This window comes from Coffea eugenioides, chromosome 9 (genome assembly GCF_003713205.1).
Source record: "Coffea eugenioides isolate CCC68of chromosome 9, Ceug_1.0, whole genome shotgun sequence".
NCBI lineage: Eukaryota > Viridiplantae > Streptophyta > Magnoliopsida > Gentianales > Rubiaceae > Coffea > Coffea eugenioides.
The window spans coordinates 41,716,608-41,739,687 of NC_040043.1; the positions used below are offsets into that span (position 1 = coordinate 41,716,608).

General features: G+C 35.9%; 2 protein-coding genes and 1 non-coding gene across 3 annotated transcripts; 1 reads left to right on the forward strand and 2 right to left on the reverse strand.

Moving 5' to 3' along the window:
• Nucleotides 1-1,894: 1,894 nt before the first annotated feature.
• Nucleotides 1,895-7,524, reverse strand: LOC113783321 (protein-tyrosine-phosphatase MKP1). The gene is made up of 4 exons (XM_027329420.1): nt 7,401-7,524; nt 4,272-7,016; nt 3,237-3,420; nt 1,895-2,233 (listed from the first exon to the last, which is right to left on the reverse strand). Exons 2-3 carry the CDS (start codon nt 6,864-6,866, stop codon nt 3,349-3,351), a joined length of 2,667 nt encoding a protein of 888 aa, XP_027185221.1. The 5' UTR covers nt 6,867-7,016; nt 7,401-7,524; the 3' UTR covers nt 1,895-2,233; nt 3,237-3,348.
• A 3,388-nt stretch (nt 7,525-10,912) lies between these two features.
• On the reverse strand, nt 10,913-19,732 carry LOC113782994 (beta-hexosaminidase 1). Its single transcript, XM_027328987.1, has 15 exons — nt 19,205-19,732; nt 18,973-19,056; nt 18,740-18,775; nt 18,230-18,341; nt 18,067-18,137; nt 17,800-17,930; nt 16,619-16,635; nt 16,417-16,465; nt 15,646-15,746; nt 14,850-14,909; nt 13,577-13,610; nt 12,635-12,733; nt 12,372-12,431; nt 12,036-12,286; nt 10,913-11,346 (listed from the first exon to the last, which is right to left on the reverse strand). Exons 1-15 carry the CDS (start codon nt 19,577-19,579, stop codon nt 11,171-11,173), a joined length of 1,656 nt encoding a protein of 551 aa, XP_027184788.1. The 5' UTR covers nt 19,580-19,732; the 3' UTR covers nt 10,913-11,170.
• A 2,697-nt stretch (nt 19,733-22,429) lies between these two features.
• TRNAH-GUG lies at nt 22,430-22,501 on the forward strand. The gene has a single exon. It is a non-coding gene; the product is annotated as a tRNA-His (tRNA).
• Nucleotides 22,502-23,080: the final 579 nt, after the last annotated feature.

Below are 23,080 nucleotides of genomic sequence, written 5' to 3' on the forward strand. Positions count from 1 at the left end.
TAAAAAAATTGTAAGCACCAGATGTGCCATGCAACAGTTATTTGGCGGATTTTGCAACGGCTAGCTGCAAATTGCAAAGGCCAGATTTTTGCTTGTTTGTAGAGTATGATACTGTGTTTGAGTGGTTAAAATAGAAGTTTCTACCTGAAATACTAAAATGTACCTTTAAAGGGAGTGTTTTGTGTGTGTTTGTTGTGTGCGTGCATGTATTTCAAAAAAAAAAATTTTTTTTGCTGCACCCTTGGTGTGTATTTGCGTATAACTACAAGAATTGGATAGCTCCGAGCAAGGAAATTGATCTTGCATTTCTTTTGTGTGCTTGTGTTTGTCAATAAGAATTGGAATGCTACAACCAGAGAGAGTGAAACTTGTTGCCAATGATTTCTTTTTTTTTTTTTTGACAATATTGGTTAAAACAGTAATGCTGATGGAGTTCGGTGGTTGAAAGGCAAGAAACGGCCAAATGTATTCTCTGCATTGGGCTTACTTGGTCCAAAATCGAGGTTAAGTCCAACTGAGGAAATGCAGGTGTCATCAGGTTCAAGTGGTTCAGTACAAGCTCCATCTTGCAGACCGTGATGATCTATTTAGGAGGTTGTCTACTTTCAACTCCATGACTTGGTTTGCTAAACCACAGGTACAAATCTCAGAGCCTGCTCTCTGCAATGGGAATTGTTTTTTTTTTTTTTGGATGGTTGGTTCTAAATTGCAAGAATTAATTCTTTTCTTGTCAAATATCAATCATGGGCATTGGCTGTTAAAGTTTTGTCTAAATTTTCCTGATCCAATTTATAACTCCAATTCTAGTACACAAAATTTTTCGGATAGTTGAGAATTGATAAAACTTTCATGAGATATCCACAAGAAGATCAATGGCAACATTTCACTGTTACAGCATAAAGTAATCTTGCCTATTTTAATGAGATGCTAGAAGCTCCATAAGCTGATCCACTTTGCCATATAATTATAGCATCATTTGTCAAAATTGTTTCAACCTGGATGTTTGTCTTTAGTGGCCATTGTGGTGCTCATAACATCATACATTCTGGCACCCATTTTTCTCCATATTCATGAAACCAGAAATTTATATTTTGTAAAACTCCATCACTCCCACATCACCGATATATACACCACATTTAGAATCCACTGTGGTTCATCTTTTCAAAGAGACTTGTCCAGAATATAGTCCCTTGTGAGAAAATAAGTATCATGCTCATGATATTGAAATCGAGTTTCTTGGCAGCTATAAATCAGGTTTTCAGTTCTTATATTTTTTAGCAAAAAAAAATTTCTCTCCCATTTTTTCGTAAGCACTAAATGAGAGCCTAAGTTTCTCAGCGACATTAAGTATTCTATCATAATTGAAAGTGCAGACATGTATTGCCAGCCTTCATGTCAAGAGCTCAGGATGGAGAGGGTCACTAAAATTTTCCTCTTTGGTATTGAAAAGCTCACTAAACTGCCGGCGGACTTTGAGGGGAACAGAAGATGGAAACATAGAAAGCATGTGCAGTCCCAAAGCATGCTTCTCTTAATTAATGTTTCTGCCAAAATCTAAACCAAACTCTAAGGACAAATTGGTCATTTCAATGCTCTGCATGTCAGCAATGGACCCCAATACTCTGCCAGGGGAGCTAGGTGAAATTTTTAAAACCTGGAGGGGTCTCAGTGCAAGTGTCAGAAACCTCAGGGGAGGTTTGTGAAATTATCCCTAGATTGTTAGGACGTATATATGGAAAGATGGCTACTTTAGAAGAACAAACAGCATCAATTGCGTTTCTTCATCAAGTACTCGCAGCATTTTAGTCAAGCATTCCGGTTTTCAGAACAACTACGAAAACCTGAAACAAAGCTGCTGCTTTCTTCCTTGCTTTTGTCACCAAATACTATTCAATACGCATTAAAGAGATGGTTAGACATAGGCCATTTCCAATTACATAATGGACATTTGGGATAGGTAATCATTAAATCCTATAGACTGGAGAGAAGAATACAAAGTCTCTAAGAAGCTTTTGCTGCTGACTTTCGGTTAGCAAAAGCCAAAAGGTGATGTACAGAGGTCAGCTGCAGAAGGAAAATCTATTCTAGCTATCTTCCCTTTAGAGGATCCTAAAATCAGTTTCTGAGTTAAATCAATATACAAGGTTGTGTCAGCAAGAAAATGCCTAGAGTTTATCAGGTGTCAAGCTCTGTACAACCAGGTGAACCACCTCAGCATTTACACTGCAGCATCCTGCAAAAGTAGATGAAAATAACTCAAACAAGCTCAACCTAAATTCAAACAAACTACAGAATAAACTGTGAGCGTGGAACACCATTATCAAAGACACGGACGCGTCAGAAAAATAGAACCACCCTCAAACTACCAAAGCTGGCATATGGCCACTTTCCAAGTCATTTTACAAAAATTATCAGAGCTGGGCATATTGCCATTAAGAGGAAACTTCCAGGTTTTGCTTTGATGTTTCAAATCAAACGTCAACTACCAGGTCAAGTTAGTAATCCAGGAAATCACCCTCAAGGGAAAGAAAAAGCAAAACAAGCCCAATATTAGATCATGAAACGAAGACATTATACGATTACAAAACCTTCTGTGATATATATCTGGAGGCAAAAAATAATAACTTTTCCCAGAAGGTGCAAAAGCAACATGTCAAACGTCTACAACTTTTTCGTTTTTTTTTTGTTGTTGTTGTGGGGGGGGGTTGTAGAATAAACTTCAACAACACCTTGATTAAAGAAAAAGGTTTGCAGTACCTATGTCAGATTAGGAGCATTGTTCTTTGTATTTTCTAAATTTCAAATATAGTAACTCTCAGCTGGATTTATAGTATCATTCAGGATTTCTTTCCACATAATAAAAAAGTGATGTGTGATATTCATTGCCAGAAAGTCCATTTCACCATTGAAAGTCAATTCTATAAAATAAGTGGGGCTAATGTAGTATCTCCTTTTCAAAACTGGAAACCCTTCTAATTCTATGAAAATAAAATAAAACAAACGTGCAATCAAGGACATTGCTTGATCCCTACTATACCAGACGTTTCTATCACCTTAAAATCTTATTTTTATTCAGCTACAACTTACAACGTCAGTACTTTTTGACGCTTGGAGACTAAGGTGTATTTATAAGTAGTTTCATACAATGCTGAGCAAGAAAAGAAAACAAAGGACACTTTCACTATAAAGACCACACTCAATAAAGCATCACAGAATGGTTGTAGAATATCAAGTACCTTCAATTCTTAGGGAAGTTCACCACCACTGCAAACTTGCAGAGCAAATTGTAGAAGCTGAAGAAGTGTCAAAGAGAAGTCATCTATGAACAACAAGAAATGCCTCCTTAATTCAGGCTCTTAAGAAGGACAGGAACTTCAACAAGGACAGGAACTCTGCAGGTTCATTTTTTTCCTTGATAATCTATCCACAATGTCATAAACGCCAAATCAGGCTCTTAAATTTGATAATTGGCCAAGCAATTTAATGAAATGAATCAAAATGGAACAAATTAACACATTGGAAAATCAGTTTGCAACTATAAAAGGACCTAAGACTGACCCTGAATTTAAGTGCCCTATACTCAATTTCATGCTGTTTTAAAGCACACTCCCAACATAGTGTTAACATTATTACATAAGTTGTTGGAGTAAAATACACCAACTAATAATCTCCATAATCAATTCTTTACAGGAGTCCCCATGTCAGAAAATTTAATCTTACTTCAGCCGACCACAATAAAATCTAAACACAGAATGGAAACAATTAAACCAAGAACACAAAAAATTAGAATTCATACCACCTCTCCTTAAGTAGGTGCAGTAAAGAGGTTCACGTGCAAGCTTCAAAGAAAGGTTTAAGGTGTAGGAGAAACATTATCAACAATAAATCTCAACCTTTGCATTTATTTACAGGGTGGAGAAAACCCAAGACTACAGCAGACTTGCGTTGAGATGGTACTTGCCAAAAGAAAAAAGAAATTCAAAAGTCTAGAAATACAACACAACTACTGTGGCAAGAATAGATTAAGGGAATTAGTTCATAAGGCAGAATAAATGCTCCCGTGCTTCGTGCAATTAGATCATAAACACAGCATAACTACAAATGGCCAGAGAAACAATCATACTATATATGGTTTCGCCTCACATTCTCTATTTGGTAATCCTCAAATTACACATAACACTACTCTATTGAATTATAAATGCAGCATTATGCCACCATGAACATGGATAAAATGCAGGGAATAAGAAAATCATGGTAAGCAGTGCCCATACCTCAATCTTAATATCATTCGGCAGACCCAATCGAGAAATGACATCTGAACTGGCTTGCTTCCAGTCAAACTCCACTAGACCGCCAAACTTTTGATTGCTCTCTAATTTAGTATTCCATGAATTACAGTTGAAAAGTCGTCCAACCCAGAAATACAGAATCCCCGCCCCAGTTTTGCCAAAAGTAGGACATGAACTTGAAGTGATGACCACAAATGCAGATTGGGAATCAAAGTCATCAGAACCAAAAGTCACAACCTTCTCCAAACTGGGCCAACGGTACACTATTGGTTTAATAAAGCCAGAAGATGCCATACCATTCTCTAGAGTTCCATTTGAGATAGCTGACTCCTCTTTCCCAAGATGATGATTTACAATATGCAGGTCAGAATTTTTTCTGAAGGCAGCATCTGCATGGCATGAACCAACAGTACCTAAAGGCGATTGAAGCTTCAACTCATCATGCATGACATCCTGTTCCTCAGAATCTAAAGAATCCTGTGTCTCCAGGGACTTACTTAAAGAACAAGCATCATGCTTTGTTGTTACAGTGTCTTGTTCATTGGTAAGACTATTTGTAGGCATCTCTCTTCCTTGAGAATCATCAGTCAACATTTGCAGCTTAAGACTTTTCGACAAGCTGCCTCTGCGCTCAGCTATGGAAAGAGGAAATTTTTTGGATGGTGTCGACGCAGATCTTAAACAAGATTCGGAACTAAAATTAACATCAATGAACTTTGAACTTTTAGATATGGACTGAGGAGATATTTTGGACGACAGAAGTGTCATATTACAAAGATTAGAAAGCAGTGAAGATGTTAGACCAGGACCTGATGCAGCTGAAGGAGACATGTCCGGAGAATCTGACTGAATTGTCGAATTAATGCTTGCATCAGATGAGGAGTCTGGAGAGAGATAGGGAGGTGAAGAAGAAGATGATGACGACGAGGAGGACAATGATGACAGGGATGATGAAGATGCAGACGATGATGATGACGATGACAAAGATGGCATCAATGATAACAAGGAGCTTGCCGAAGAATGGGACTGCTGAGCTCTGCATTGCTCTTCAACAATGAACAAGGAATCAGGATAAACTATGGAAACACCTGAGACAAATTCCTTCATATTGCCAGAGATAAACTTACGCCTCAGTACACTCCAAGAACTTTCTCTTGCTGGAAGATGAGTTTCCTGTTCAGTTTCTGAAGACGCAAATGGTGGCACAAAACCACCCATGATTGCTTTCTGAAAAATTTCAAAGTCAACACTATAAGAATCAATTATTCTATTCCCAGGGCAAATCTTGATTGATGCCTCTACTACATCCACATTGCTACTTGATTTGTCCATCAATGGCAGAAGGCTCGAAAAAGCATCCCAGAAGAAAGAAGGTTCTTCACCTTCCTTAATCATTACTACAGGGCCCTGCACTTTCTCATACCTAACAATCTGGCAAACAGCACCTCTAGCATCTCTTTCCATTATCATTTCACATTTCTTACCAATCCAAACATACATCGCAGAAGGAATATGGACAATGAATGCGCCTCTAGAATCCAAAGCGGATGGAGAAGGATCATTTAACATCTTTGGAACAAGATGCAAGGGATCATAGGGTGAGTGCGGAGCAATTCTATACATCCTTACTAACGAACTTGGGCTCAAAGGAAAAGCATGGACTCTTTTTTGGCACTGCAATAACTGGCAAGCAAAACCCATATTTGGATCAGCAATACCTCTTGCAGCCTTCACATACTGAAACGCATCATCAAAACTTTGCCCCTCTCTCCACATAAGATAAGCAATCACCAATGATGTTGACCGTGAGACTCCTTGACAACAGTGAACAAAAACCCTCCCACCCTGTTCCCTAACATCTTCAAAGTAGTCAAAAACATCATAAAGTATGCTGGTTATGTCCTCAGTTGGGCTGTCTTGCAACCACAGAGTCCGGTACACAAAATCTGCCTTAAAATACTCAGGACAGACAAACCCCACACAATTAAGAATATGAGTTATCCCGTGTTGCTTTAATATATCCCTATCCCTGGCAACTGCATCCCCACCGAGATAAACATGGTCAGCCACCTTTGAACACTCCTTATCAAAGAAAGCTATCTTTTCTCTTTTAACGAGTCCACCATTCCTATCTGAGTTCCTCTGTATATTAGATAAATCAAGCTTCAACCTCTCTCCACCGTTATTCACATCCCTACCACTAGGAGTGCTAGGGAGCGGCCACTCACCAATATCATCAGAACCAGCTTTTGGCCAGTCATCTAAGCTCCGACGAGCAATTGATAATGGCTGCAGTGGGGGGAGACACGACCTATTCTTAAAACTATTCTGGGATCTCGGAGTTAAAGGACCAGAAACTCTGCGACCCTGCCCATTACCGTTAGCATTCTCAGGTGGATCTAATCCATCCTTTTCACTATACGGGTTAAGAGGTGGCAACGTAGTCCGCGAAGAGGACCATGATGCGGACCTCCAAAACAATTTCCGGCCACCCACAACTGGGTACGGCCGCTGCAAACCACCCTCACAACCACCACCTCCTTCACCACCCGATGGGGCATCCTCCTTCCCCACCATTCCAACCTCCAAAACAGAATTCACTATACCACACCAAAATCCCTAAGCCCTAATTTCTCTTCAATCCGAAACAAAAATGCGTAAGAACTAAAGCCCTGAATGAGTTTAACTCGGAGCAAAATTATCCGCATCTGGGCCCATGGACTTCACCTGTAAACAAAATTAACCAAACAAATTACTACTATAGATTCCAGGATTATCAGAAAATGCTCTAACTAAATTATTATCAATCTGAGATTTTATATAACAAAGTAACTGGAGGGGAAAAGGGTACAAATCATCTAAAGAAAACTAAGATCTCAAAAGTAAACAAATCAAAACAAAACTGAAAATAAATCACACGAGTTATATTTTTTTAGGGGTTTTTATAGCGCCACAACCTTTGTATTTAACCAGAGCGCCTATACATACAGGTTAGGTATGTATACAATTACAAATCCATATAGATATAAGATATGCAAATACATATAGGCATCTATATAGTATATATAACAAGAACAAGAGACAGAGGGAGGGAGATTTATTGAAACTCACAGAGTAATAGCAGTAACGTAGGAGGAGGCGAGGAAAAGAGTAGAGAAAAACAAGGGAGCAGTGGGACTGAGGAGAGTGGAAGAAGAAAGAATTGAGAAGACAGAGACAAAAATTGTTCAAGAGAGAGAAGATGGGAGTGATATAGCGGTCACATTTTTTCTTGACTTTTATAAACTGCTATTTGCTCAACCAGGATTCTCATGCTCACATTCAATCTGCCTTTTTTTCTTTTTTCTTTTTTCTTTTTAATTACCCCTCTCTCTCTCTCTCTCTCTCTCTCTCTCTTTCCTTTCCTCTTTTTGGTTCCAACTGATTTTAAGGGCAAAGGCCAGAAGGGGCAATAGACGTTACAATTAAAAGTTACAAATACTCCAAGCTAAACCTTGGTGGATGGCAATAGGCTTTTATAATTTTATTGATGTGGCCAAAAGGGCAATAAGCGCTATGAATAATAATGGCAGCAATGAAGAAGAAGCACATAATAGAAATGATAATCTATCCCTAACAAAAGGTAGAACAAGAATTGAATAGTGATAAGTTAAAAATGTGCTCGTTGAGAGAGGTGTTATAGTTAAAAGAAAAAACTGAAAACTAAATTAAGTAAAAGTGTTTGAATGCAATAAAAGATGGACTATGGATTTTTGCAATTGTGTGATTGGTACGATGACTTAGATTGAAGGGATTATTTGTGGGACACGAGCTTTTACGTGTGATAAAATTTGTTGTAATTTCGCAAAATAATATTTGTATTTGTTGTGTTAATACTTACGTTCATCGTCGTCGTGATAGTGTATATATCGCACGATTAATTAGCACGAGTCCTGAATCCATATGCAATAATGTATGCAAGTTTGTATCTTCACCGAGTAAATTTTGATGTAAATTGTTTTGTGCATTAACCAGCGTCCGATGAGCATTCCTTGAATTTCATAATTAGGGAAGAAAGTGCAAGGGAAAACTTAAATAAATGGCGTGTAGACTATTTATGACTTAACTCATTTGCTTGTACTTAAAAATCATTAAAAAGGTTACAGTTTATTACGAAATTCCACGTCTTTGATCTCCTAAAGTAGAAATAGGACTAAATTTTATCAACCATTTTGGTATTCATCATCAATATTAGAATTAAGCAGCTAGTGAGAGAGTAGTACTTTGTTCATGTCGTTGGGCGCGAAATTCTTCCTCTATCTATTCCCCGCTTCGTAGGGTAGAAAAAAATGCAGACCGCATAAGTCATGTGAATGGTCCCTTTTTCAATAAAGTGCGCTTCTTTTCCAACCTTGGCATTTTCACTTTTCACTCCCCACTTGTGAACTCCATTCAGTATTATAATAAATAAGTATAACTCATTTCCATATTTCCTTGGTTTTAATGAGAAAGGACTCCAACAGCAGTAGCTTAGCCCACATCCCGTTTGGCAGGCGAGTTTTTTTGTAAAGTTTATCTAAAATTTTACTGTATAAAAATTTTTTAAGAAAATTTTAAAGTGTATTTTCTTTTTTTTAATATTTTAAAATATATAATTTAAAAATTTTTAAAAAATTTTTAAAATTATTGTAGTTAAAGTTTTTAAAAAACTTGTAACAAACAATTGCTACATCTAGTATAGGTATGGATTCCTATCATGGTGTTAAGACCCCTTGTTCTTCCCCTTGTTCTTGAAGTTCCAACTTCAAGAAATTTGGACGTCAAAATGAATATTTTTGAGGGTGAAAGGGTGAAGAAATAAAATGAATTTTGTTGCGAACAAAGGAAAATAAATCATGATGATGCACCAAGTGTACGGTTAAAACGATGCAATTGATTGATGTGCTTTTCTCCATCCATAACTAATATCATATCAGGGAGGTAAAAGTAGAACTCTTTTTTTTATCTGAATGAGAAAAATCTAGACGAGGGACCAAGGCAAGCAAGGTCAAAGAATTTCTTGACTACTAACGATAATCATAATTACTCGTATTTAATCCCATTATAATATTGGTTAGATATGAAGGATACATTTGTTTGATGTAACATCCATCTTCTAAGATGTTTTATCCTATTTACCATTTGAACCTGCTCTGTTCCAAATATATGGCTGAGGTAAAATCAATACTACCACTCTATTATGCTATTCTTTTTTTTTTTTTGAAGTTATTGTAAGAAAATATGGATTAGCTTTTAATGGACTGACAATGTAGTAATTTTTTTTAAACTGATAGTTATAGATGTATGTCACATATACATGATTTGAATTTCACATTTGAATTTATATTATATGACATATTATAATACACTAACAGTGTATTAAAAACCCACTCAAAATCTATATACGAGATAAAAAGATAATTAAAAAATATATGAGGAAATATTTTCAAAAAAGTTGACAATGCAAACATCAGCTTAGCGTTTCAGTAGCACAGCCAATACATCATCACTAAGCTAACAATAATTTGTTCTCATCCACTTAACCCAGAAAAGTAAAATCCATTCCTAACCATTATCATCTGGTCAGTTTATGCTAGGCAGTAAAACTGCAGCAGGGGGACCGAAATTTTAATTCAGGCAATTTTTTTTTTTATATAACAACAAAAAAGAAATTAGCATGCCCACTTTTTACTTTTAAGAACCAAGGCAGGGTCTTGTCTCAACTCCCAACTTTAACGAACTAAAGCACTGCATTTTGTCTCAAGTACTCCTACAAGCCACCAAAGAAAGGAAATGATTTCATCTTTTCAAAAGTAGATACCCAAACCAAAAGCTTCATGTGATTTTTAGCCCTAAATCCTCAGACTAACTAAACAAAGCTCGCAATGACTGGAGACTTGTACCAGTAATTTGAAGGAAAATGCTGTAGGATTAAAAGCTGAATGCAAGATGTGACCAAATGCTCAAAATGATTAATGATCAGCATTTTGTAATCTCCCTTCTTTTCTGCTTTTTTTTTTTACATGGTTTGCCTAACTATCTAAAATCATAGACATCATCCTATTCTGCACCTAGTTTTCCTGAAATTGATTGAAGATAGAAGACCATCCAAAATTGGCTTACTTGAGGAATCAGCAAGAAAACCATAATGGAATGTGTATGAAAAAAAAATTGAAGTCAAGCAAGAACTAAAGTCAAATTCAAGTGCTTAAATTGACCGCTTCCACTGGATAAGCATGCTAATAATGTGACGACGACCCTTTAAGATAACTTTGACAGGACCATGGCTCAATCCGGAAGAGATAGACCCCAGTCAAGCTTCTCTTCACTTATTTTCTTGATCATCATTCTCCACACTTTCTTGACAATTCAACATTTGAGTGATGATAAAACTTGAAAGTGAACGGAGTAAGATAAGTCTCTAACAAGTGGCATTTTCCATCGCTTTGGTTTCTCTTAGTTGAAAATGTGAATCCGATTGTTTTCCAGAAAGAACAGACATATAGCTAAACTTAGACAGTGCCTGTAAATGCTGTCAAAACTACAGTGAACTGCATAAGCCTCTTGACTAGATGCCATTTTCCATCCATTTCGTTTTTCCTTAGTTGAGAATGCGAAATCCAATTTAGCCCAGAATGAACAGAGACACAACTATACGTTGGATACATGGAGAACATGATTTACAATGCATGAAGATGTTCACAGATCTAGTATAAATTTGGGTTTCAATAGAAACCAGAAGCCGATGGAATGTAACCAGTACGCTGGACCGACTAATGGCATGGACTTCTGAAGAGCTTGATACAATGATGGAGCACCCCATGAGCGGGTGCTGTTAAATTATAGTAAGAAAGTACAAAGAATTACTGGTCATAGCATGATCCGGCACCAATTGGAGGTCTTCGAGCGTATTGGTTTCTAACTGGAGCAGCTGCAACTCCGCGCCTATTCAAGAGGCAGCGGAAGTATTCCAATCTATTCAATGCACTTGACTTAGTATCTGGTGCAGATGTTGCCTCCCTGTCACTCCACAAGCGCTCTGAGAGAGAGAGAGAGAGAGAGAGAGAGAGAGATTAATTTTACGATACAAAAAGGAAAAATTTCAGGAATGGAATGCCTAGTATAAAACATTTATAAAGGATGAAGAGAAAGAGGCCTTGGAACTATAGTGTATTAGCACGCAAAGCACTGGAAAGACATCCAGACGGAAGAGTAAATAAAATACTATATGGTAGTACTCCCAACAAGAATAGGCATATGACAAGCACAAACCAACAGTAGCTCAAGACGTCCTACTCTTGGAAGAAACTATGAGTGGAAATAAGCAATGAAAATCTCACCGCTTGATAATCATTTGAAAATCATGACCTGACCAACTGCCGGGAATCCAACTCAACAAATTTAATGTACTATCTCAAGAAAAACTTTTTGTTTTCATCCTCCATACCTTATATCTACTTTACATTATCCAAAAAAAAACATTTTTAAAAAGCTAACAAGCAAGAACAAGGATAGAAATATGCGCTATCATGGTGAAGTCCAGAAACTGTTAAAAACTTGAAATTGTCCCATTTGATTCTCAAGCACCTTCCAAGCAAAAAATAAAAATAAAAGACTTCATAAAGCCAATCACACTGCAAAAAGGTTTGGGATCTTAAAATATATCCTGACAACCGTAAATGGGTCATGAAGCCCAATCATATGAAACTAATTTTGTGAAATGCAAACCTGCTGCTGCTGCAGCTCGAGGCCATATTGTTTGTTGAACATCAGAGGTATCAGCTGTTTCACTCCACATGCATACTTCTCCTCCAAGCACAAGTCTTTGTTCAGAGGCATCTTTTATTCCTTCCAGTGGCTCAGCATAGTAGGTCTCATTCCATGGCACGTCTAAGTGGTCTAGGTACCAGACACCTTGATTGCTAAAAATGCATCTAAAACCCTTTGCAACAGCCTTTGGGCATACACCAGGACCCAACCTACATCAGATAACTGACTGTTTCTTAAAAGTAACCATAAAATGACACTATTTATCTGTAGAAGTACATTAAATGTGATCCTTACCAGTTATGCACCACAGTTTGAGGGTTGAGTTTAGATGGAAATGTGTTGAAGGTCTCCTCCCTAGAACGACCATTTCATACACCCATTGCTCGGATTAGATAGAAGTGTAAGGATGAGAAGAAGCACAAGTAAACTACTCATGAAAGAACATGCTCTTTATGGACATTGGCTTCCAACTAAACGGTTTTTGTCTACTAAGTGTTATAGGCTCCAGGAATGGAGGATGTTCTGAGAGACGCACACAATTGAAATTTGCAACATACCAGTTGACAGGGGTCCAATTAAGTGACAAGGCTATTTCTTGAGCTTTGAGCACAAAATATTGATATCCATCTTTAACAGTCATATTATGATCTTGCAGCCTGTATGCAGCAAATAAACATAAAATATATCAAAATTTTGATTGACTCCCAAATTCTAGGAGACTTGCTTGCTCACATGATTAACTAGCAGTAATGTAAAGAAAGATTAAACTAGGATGTTTGAATCCCTTGCCCCACAAAAAAAAAAAGAAAAGAAAAGAAAAAAGGACAAATGAAGAAAGTTTGGGTAGTGCAGACAGAGAAAACATAAGAGTAGGAAATGAACACTATCCTGAAATCATGATGTGATTCCCCTTCCTACAAAAGATCTGTTGATGGAACACTTTTATGAAAAGGACACTAATACGTTGAGCACTGCTTCAGCAAGCCAGAAGTCATACATTTTCAAAAGGAAACCAACCCTACTATGAACATGATGAACTTGCTAGAAACAGCAGGATACGGGTGTCAGAAAACAGATAATTTTTTATAAACCAATATACAATAAAAGCAGCAAGTTTCTTGCAAGGGTGAGAATTTATGAAACCAGCAAATTTCTTGCAAAAGCTTGATTTATCATCCTCAACTATCATATCTTTAGCACACCTTCATAAATTTAGTACAAGCACCAGAGAGAAACATAAAATTGAATTGATTCACCCCCAGTTTGGCTAAGAAGTAACTTCTTAATAAATTAAAATTCTGAAAAATATATGAATTCTTGAAAGAAAATTCAAAGTCATATTATCACAACCATAACAATCCAAGAATGCCCAAAAGCTAATGATTTATTCGTACATCATTCCTAAAAGATGAAGTGCTTGATAAGTAAAACCGATGCTCATATATATGCAGCAATATGACTAGTTAAGCTCTATAAATTGGAGAGAGACATTGAATTACCATTGCTTCACATGTGGAGTAGATTTCCAACAATCTGCAAAAGGACTGGACCATTTTAGAAAGAATAGATATTCAAGGATAAGGAGTCACAAATTTCACAAATCAGCACAAGGTTAATGTGATCATGGAACCACTGTAAGAGTTGGAGATGGGATCGCTTTCCAACTTTGTACAGCAATAAGTGATCCCTCATAGACCAGAGCTTATGGCAAAATTCACTTCAATATGAATAATCAGTCTTACTTTTTCTTCTTGTTTCTTGTCTCTATCTTATTGGTGCTAAATGAAGGATATGTGCTAAACCATATCTTGAACTGAAGACAACATGCTAAATTAAGAAATACTGTAAGTTCAAGAGGCAACATGCTAAATTAAGAAATACTGTTAAAGAATAATAAAAGACATCTATCTTCGTTGGTAATAGAAAGGTAAACTTCATGTGTATTTCTCTTCTATGATTTTTTTTCCTGAGGATAAAGAGCATTGGAGGATATACTATTACTCCATATTCCTTTGACAGATGTAGAATTAGCAACCTCTGATTCAATTTATCTTGGCCCTCTGTTTAAGCATTCATACTGAAGGCTTACATGCTATAACATTTTAAACTTTCTCAGCTAGCACACGTTACATTTCTACCTTAGAAAATTCCTATTTCTACTCTTGCTAATTAGATGATTTCAAAAGAATACTGAAGTACACATACTCCCTGCACATTTACTTCAGTAAGAAAAGTATTGTTAAAAGTGTTAAAATTTCCCTGCTTGCTAAAGTAACAGATAGATACGACCTCTTACATATGCAAGCTTTACAAGGAATCATATTAATATACCGATCAAGGAGAAAGGTGTCTATATCCTGGACCATCATTTTCTTAACAAAGGGTGAAAGTTCTTGACTTGACAAGGACTGACCTGAGGGATAATTTTCTAAGAAGTTGAACTTTGAAGTTTTTTCCCTTAATAAAACAATTGATACCCTTTCCCTCTTCATGACATCTTGGAAAGGACACTTATTTTTATCAGTTTGTTCCAATCCAGCTTGAACGTAGATACAGAATGCAATAAATGGAACTCAAAAGATAACAAAGCACAAAGGCAAATAGGACACCTAAATCTTTAGCATTGTCAGTTTGTTTCATTCTAGTTTGAAAGTAGATATGGACTGCAATGGGTAAAATTAAACAGATAACGAGCATAAGGGTGAAAAGGCATTACACAAGAGAAGGTTTAAAGAAATTGCACAAATAAAGAAATTGCACAAATATACTAACCTGTATTTACCTCATCACCACCTAAGTGGAAGAACTTGAATGGAAAGATTTCCCTCATGCCTGCAAAATGAGAAAATGAAATGTCAATATTGATTGACAAGCAGCAGGAAAACTGCATTTTACAGAAAAATCATCCAGCCTAGTTACATACAAGGAAGCAAGCACATCTGACAAGAACCAGGAAGGACACACATTTGGCAACAGTCAAAGAGATCTAACGGGCAGAATAATACCAGCATTTTAAGGTTTGTCATGGTGTGAAATGAACCATTGATATGCCATGCAGTTTTTTTTTTCCCTGAAACTTTCCAACAAAGTAGTTGGAGAAATTCAATGGGCTATGTGCAACTACTGATTAATTGAAAAAAAAATACTATTCAATTTGGTTTGGTTTTTTTTTTTTTTTTTGGGGGGGGGGGGGGAGGCTGCATTCCCTTATTGAACTAAAGCACATAAGCAACAGTGAGCGGCTGTAGCAAACTAAAGTAAACTTCAACCATCCAAACGCTAAGGATGTAGAAGCAATAACTGGTCAAGTTTACAAGGAAGCACCAGATAACACCATGAAAATTTACAGTCACACTGTGAAACATGACTAATTGTAGTTCTTGTAACATAGAGTATGGACTTCAGGTGATTTGAGTACTACTCAATAGAGGCTAAACGATGAGCAAAACAACATACAAACCACTAAGTGAAAAAACACATTAGCCGAGGTTTCAACAAAGAAAACAAAGCAGTAAGCTCATGGTTTGCATGCTAAATCAAGTTCCATTTTGCCAATGCTTGTACTAACCTGCAAGGATGCCAGAAATCACATCAAAGGTAAAGTTTTTAGAAATGTCCAGGGGCTCTGTGCAAGAGGGCGAAGGCCAGAGATCAGGATAACCTTTACCCCTACAAAGAATCCAGGAAAAGAAAACGTAAGCTTCAAGCGATATAGCAGGTTCATTGTCAAAACAAGATATATTGGTTAATGATCCTCAACAACCTTCATAAGATCACAAGGCTCGTAAGCACTTTACCCTAGGTATAAGATTCTGCTAAATGCAATGATAATGGGGAGTAAGAATAGCCACTAGAATGCAACATATGATTTTCTCGCTTTTGAAACAGAAGAAAGAAAATGTGAAAAACTTGTGATAGAAAATATGTTTTAAAAAAGTATAAATATTCCCACCTCACCCTCTATTCTTCCATGAATTTGCATGTTGCTCAGATGGTTCAATCCCCAAAGTTGTGCTCATGGGCAAACACATTGATGTTCTTCTTTAAGTGGCCTTTTGTGCAGAACTTAATGTTTGCTTTCAGGAATATACACAACTTATATTATTCTTCAACAGCATCATAAGGTATTTAACTATCTAGGTTTTGGTATTAATATTAGGACACCCGGGACTGCATGTAGAAATACTTTTTGTCCCCATATTCACACTCATGCAGAAAATACATAACCTTGTAATTTGCCATCTCTATTAAGAATTCAGCACTTTTGTAAATAAACAAATATTCTCAGATGCATAAATTTTAGTTTTTATACAAGGAAACATAACATCAATGCACTTACCATGACTCTGCATGACCAGGGACGTCAACTTCTGCCATGACATTGATACCTGCCTTCAGTTAATAATTCTAATCAGAACATTACCCAAATTATAAATCGCATATTATTTAACTAAGAATAAAGTTATTAGAATTTTACTAAATTAAAGGAAGGAAGATGTTCTTATTGAGAACTTTTAACAACTGCTCAGGGGATGACATACCTCTCATTTTCGCATAGCTTCATATTGGACCGAATAAATGAGACGAGAAGAGTTGACCAAAAGAACACCATTAGATTCAGAATTGAGGAAATTACATATGAGGCACTAAAATTAGTTCCAGTAGTTTCATAAGTCATTAAAATGAGAAATAGGAGAACTAATTCTATAAGAAGCACAATGAAACAAGTTAAACTATATGCCTCTATTGGGAGGTGAAGGATTTGTTCCTCCTCTTCAGAGTTAACCTATAAAAATAACACAAAAATGATGAGATGGTCCCCAAAACGAATCTGTCATTGTTCCACATTCTTGACTTTATAAGAGTCCTAAACTTCTGATATGACAAGAAGATACGGTAAAAACCCTTATTCCATTTCTGAAATTCTTCAAAACAGTCCCCAATAAAAGCTCTAGTTTTGTTTATGTTCAGCTTATCAGCATATGGAGTTATTATCATCTAAGGAGAACTACAATCAACTGTACTGAGAGTCTCAGTTTTGTTATAATAACAAAAACCTACACACAATTATTTGATTTTCCAGTAATGTCTCCTCAGATTTCAGATTATGTTATAAAAACTTTCCTTATTTTTAACAGAACTGGTGCCATCACAAACTTTTGTTATACTTCCAAATTAGCCAGGCAAATTTATAGGAAAGTTAAGCCATTCTCAATAAATAATTAGTATATTTTGTAAAGCTTCTTGAGTGTTAGCAACATAAGCTAACAAGGGGTAGTATCACAGGGAAGATGACTATGATTTACCCATTATTGGAAGGCTAAGCATTTTCGCACAGAATTTGAAGCTAAAATAGGGTGTGACTGCCAGTCTCCAGACACAACTGGCTGACTTAATTAAAAACCAGACCATTTGTTCCATATTAGTTCCTTGCACTTGCCCAACCACCATTTTTACTTTTGAGTTCTACCTTTTCAAACACAACTGTCCACCAAAAATTATTTTCATTAATGTACTCTAGTAACAACTCAATTTTTCAACAAAAGAAATGATGGGAAAGATTCTTCCTGCCACAACTGAGTCGCTAAATTCCTTTTTCTTTTTCTTTTTTGCTAATTGAGTCTAGTATCACAAAGTTATCGAGCATAAACTTCTTATTAAGATTAAATACTTATTAGTTAAATTCACAAAAGAATTTCAATAAAAATAAAAGAAAATATACCTAACAATTTCTTGGGCATCCTCAACCGTATAGCGTTCCCATTTGGAATATGCCCCTTTCCACAACTTTGGGTATCTAGGCACTTCCAGAGGAAAGGACTCTTCATCTATGATGTGCCAGTGAAGGACATTCTAATGAATGCAACGAAAATTTCAAATTCTTTTGCAGGTTGTTTAGAAGAGAATCAAAAGTTTTGAGCAAGCACTCCAAATAATTGTCCTCTACAAAGTAATAGCTGCAAAGTAAGTAGCTCTTAATATGTCTTACAAGTTTAGCATAGGACATTGATTCAATGACTTGCTTGATAACATCAATGGGATAATAGTGTCTTGAAGTATCTGCAGAAGAGTACATAAAATAGCTGTAAAGAGCAGAATAGTCTAGAATTCCATTTAAGCATGAATTTCAGTCAACATTTACTAGAACATACCAAGCGAAAGCCCACGATACTCGAACCTTGGCTTGTCTTGAATGAACCATGGTGCTTTGGACACTAGCACAGTTTTAGCTCCATAATCAAATACACACAGTTGGCTCAATGTCTGGAAGAGAGAAATCAAATGGGAAACGAGTAAGCATATGAACTTACATCTGAGATCTGAAGCTCCCATTGGCAAGCATATCTTGTTGTGGACAGTAGTATAGATTAACAGCCAAACATCAGTTTACTCAAATCTTAGTAAGAGAACCTTACGCTTGGACTCAAACAAAAATATACACTAGTAAAAGTGAGATTCAGCAGGAGACAATTCTCTCAAGATATGGGCTCTTCCTGTTTCTACAGATTTTCAATCTCTGATTTTCTTTCTACTCAATCAAAGAAATGGCAGTACATCAGCATCTCATTTTATAGCCACAAGTACTTTACATATAAGCACATTTAACCATAATCTAGTATGAATACTAATTAGTTTCTATAATTTTGTTGCATGGTGCGTACCTCCAACCCACGTAGTGCGCCATACACAGAATTAGCCTGCAGGGGAACAAACACAACCAATACTGAAGATGTAAGGGAATAAGGAAATGAGGAAGACAATTAAACAAACTTAAGCAAGTGTAGCTAATATAGGGATCCATAAACTCATAACCGGTCGTAGGGAAACGTTTTGTGTACCTAGCCTCGAAAAAGATGAAATCAAATTCATATAGGAGCTCGGGTTGGAAATTTACCTCAATGGTGGCTTCCCCGATAATCGAATGTTCGTCATTCTTTCCCACCAACAACGAATAGCTCTCATCTACTCCAAGTTGCAGCTGTCAAAAAATAAACGAAAGAAAAAACCCAGAAAAAAAAGAGAGAGAGAATCAAGTAACCAACCAAACATAAGCCAATTAAACCCCCAAAAAATGAAAAACAAAAAAGAATTGAATATATAAGAAAAACAAAAAGACCCCAAATTACCTCTTCATTGTCGGACTGAACAATAATGCTAAGCTTCTGAATATCATAGACAACTCCAGAAGTGCTGGGTACTTTGGAAGAATGCTTAAAGATGAGATCTTTATATCTCTGAACAGCTTCTTTAACGATACCAGAAGCGCCGCCATTGCCGCTAAGCACAAGCGAGAGATTGGGATCGACGGTGAGGGTTTGATTGCCGAAAGTGTATTGAGCCGGCAAGGGCCAGAGCAAAGTGAGGGATTGATCATCGAAGTGGAGCTTTGACTTGTGAAGTGACAGAGTTCGAGAAGAATTGACCGGAGTTGGGAACGATCGAGAGATGGACAGGAGGAAAGGGAAGAGCAAGAAAAAGAGAGTTGGGCGTTTTGAGGGCATGTTTTTGAAATCAGTTTTGACCGTGGTTACAGCGTCCGGAGGAAGACGGTAGCAGTACGATTGTCAGAAAGGATCAGCTTTGCGTTTTTGTGGTTTGGAACTTTTGAGTTGGGAGTCTGGAATCCGGATTGAGGAAATTTTTGGAAATGGGCAATGCTACTACAGTGGAGGGGAAAAGAAATTTTTTATTATTATATTATTATTATTCCATCCTTTGCGTGATATTTATTAACTAGCTTGGTTTGCAACATAATAATTAATGGTTTTATATTTTCTTATGGGAAGAGGACAATAACTCTTTTTATTTTATTTTTTTTCCTTTTCTCTTTGGGTACAAGGTAATTAACTCATCTACTTTTCTGAAAAAGAAAGGTAATTTCATTCTAACAGCACTATTGACAATAACTGCATTAAACATGACACAAATACATATCCTCAAAATCAACTAGTACCTAGCTAGAAAAAACAATAAAGTCATCTATCTAGTTGCTTAAGTGATTATAGAGTGGTCATCTCTTCATTAGTTGACTAGCTTATAAATTTTGTTCATAAATCCAACCCTATTAAACATGTTATCCAGATCCAACTAATCCGTATGAATTATGATAATTGGCTTTTGTTGGGTAGGTGAATTAGTTGTTTCTTCGCTTCTAATCATTAACCTACTAACATTCACGTTGAAGTAGCTCGTGTTTATTCCTTCAAACTACCAAAAATCGACGGGGATCAAAATTAGGTGACTGATATGACCATTAAATATGAGTTGATCAAATTAATCATTTGAGCAATCTATTTCTGCTAAATGTTTTTGGGTAATCATCCGACCACTCAGGACACTTTTGCATACTCCACAAGCACCCTCTATTTGTCATTTCATTTAATTATTTTAGTCATTCACAAAATAGTTAACCACAGCCCCATTATAGTGACTCGTCCAAATCTACCTATCAATAAGTGGACTTGGGTGTGCAATGAACTTTGAATGGGTCTAAATAAATATTCAATTAAACCTATTTAACTTGTGAGTAGTGGATTGACTTGGTTCATCCATTTATACACATTTAAAAATAATCATACGTATGTCAAATAATCATATGTATACATAATAAAGTCGTACTCTCGTCCTTGTTCTTTTATCTCTTTTCTACATGACTTAACAACATAGCAAGTAACTACAACACACTCTATGAAATAACCTAATAACCTCATTGTTCCATATCTCTTTTTTATTTTGCCTTTGTTCGTTCTTTGGATGGAATTCTAGATAATCCTTTCATAATTATCTCTTCCATTCTCTTGATTTTTTTTCTTTAACCCTAATCCTAAACTAATCTTCAAGCCAAAAATCATTGGGATTATTATTATTTTGAATTATGTTCTTATCTCTCTTTCATCTTCAAAAGTTCGAAATATCAATTCAAATATTAGATTATCATTACCCAAGATGCCCTACATTCTTACTCACATACATGGTTCTCGATCTATTACTCTTCACTTTGTCTCTTTTCCACCGAATTGTGATTTTTAAGGTTTTTATTTAGGTCAAATACTAATTATTTTTTAGCTGCAAACTGATTTGCTATTATGGGCAGGAGGAATGTTAGTGATATGGGTTGGTGTAATCTATGGTAGAGGGGCATCTGACATTATTAAGAATTCTTCTTTTTAGAAGGTTTGTATTTAGAAATCTAAGTGGTTTGGTTAGTAGTTTGATATTCTTCTTTTTAAGGTTTTTAGTAGTTTGGTTAGTAGTTTGTATAGATATTCAACAGGCAAGTAACCGAAGAGCAAGAAGGTACCACTAATTGCATAAATTGCAAGTCATCAAGTCCATCAATGAAAAGGTGAGGCACAAGCCAAGTATAAGAATTTGCATCAACTTGACTTCTTCCTTCTTTTTTTTTTTGTGTTATTGTTAACAAAAGCTGACATTACTATTGATTCAACCTTAATTGTTGTCAATTTTCTTAAAAGCACTACCATATACAATTGTGGTAAACTTTTTCAGTCAAGCCATCAAAATTTTATGCTAATCATTGCATGTCTTTTGTATTTGCTGAAAATTTGAGCTTTTGGTTTATAGGAAGATTAGCCAGGATTTGATCTTGCACAATCTAGATTCCTAATTAGTCATGGTAGCAAATGGTGCAATGATATATTGCTGTGTTGCTCGTGCAAATGCAAACGACTGGAGGTAGATTTGACATGTCCAATTTTCTTTTTTCTATTCATATAGCTAACAATAAAATAGATTATTGTGGAACCTATAGTAGATTATGTCTAATTTTATTTTTCTTTTCATGGGTAGTTATGTTATAATCAATTTTTTGTTTCAAATGAGAACCTTTTGTCTGTGATTTCACTGAAATAGTTGTTTGTACAGGTAAGATCTATATCTTTGTTATTTGTTTTGTACTATTTTTTGAAGATTACTGTTCAACGAACGGGTACAAAACTAGTTATATATTTAAACTTAATTTTTAGAAAATGTCAAATAAATTAGAATTTTCTTCCAATTTAAAAACAATAAATGTCATTATTTCTTGTCAAACAACATGTGAAATTTTTTATTAAAAAATGTAGAATTTCAAGCAAGTTATAAATAAGTAATTGGGTATATTCATATCCATCTTTTAAATGGGTACAAATAGGTTGATTTATTTTGATCCATTTATTAAATAAGTATAAATGAATTAATTCAATTATATCAATTGTCCATTATGACCTTCCAAGCCTGACCAAGCTACCCATTTTGACATTGTTGTGTGTCTAAAGTATTTTGTACTTAAAGAGTGTATGGTCTTTACTTAATATTCCTTTGTATTAGCTCCTGACGTGCTGAGAACAAATGTGGCTGTAGTTTAGTGGTTAGAATTCTACGTTGTGGCCGTAGAGACCTGGGCTCGAATCCCAGCAGCCACATGGTTTTGGTGCTTCGAAAACGTTTCCATCTTTTTTCTTTATTAGCTATTTTTTGTGCAAGTACTCAAGTTCTTCCCGCAAAGAAACACTTTTGGCTCGAAATTTTGAAGTTGCAGGCAAGTTTTTCACCGTTTTGCATTAGGGGGGAAAATATAACATGAACGGAGAGAAATTCACCATAGAAGCGGGTATCGTAGGCAATCCCTTAATAATCCCATGCCATTTCTTGGAGTTTGGCAGCTCTTTGTAAAATCAAGCTAGCTACGGTTTTCATCTTTCATTGTAAACTTGCCTCATCATGCTATTTTTTTGAAATTTTTGTAAAAAAATATATTGTAATAATTTAATATTTATGAGATAAAAAAATAATTAACAATATATTCACGATTTTTTTTTTGAAAAGTAAACTTTATTATGCAAGTATTCATCACAAAAACATCATGCCAATTATCAACTAAACTTGCCTCAATTTTGTATCTAACGTCCGTGTACTTGGATCTTAATAACTTTTAATGGCCAAAATCGACTCGAGATCAACGTTCAATGATTAAAAGTTGCAATCTTAGAGGACCCAAATTC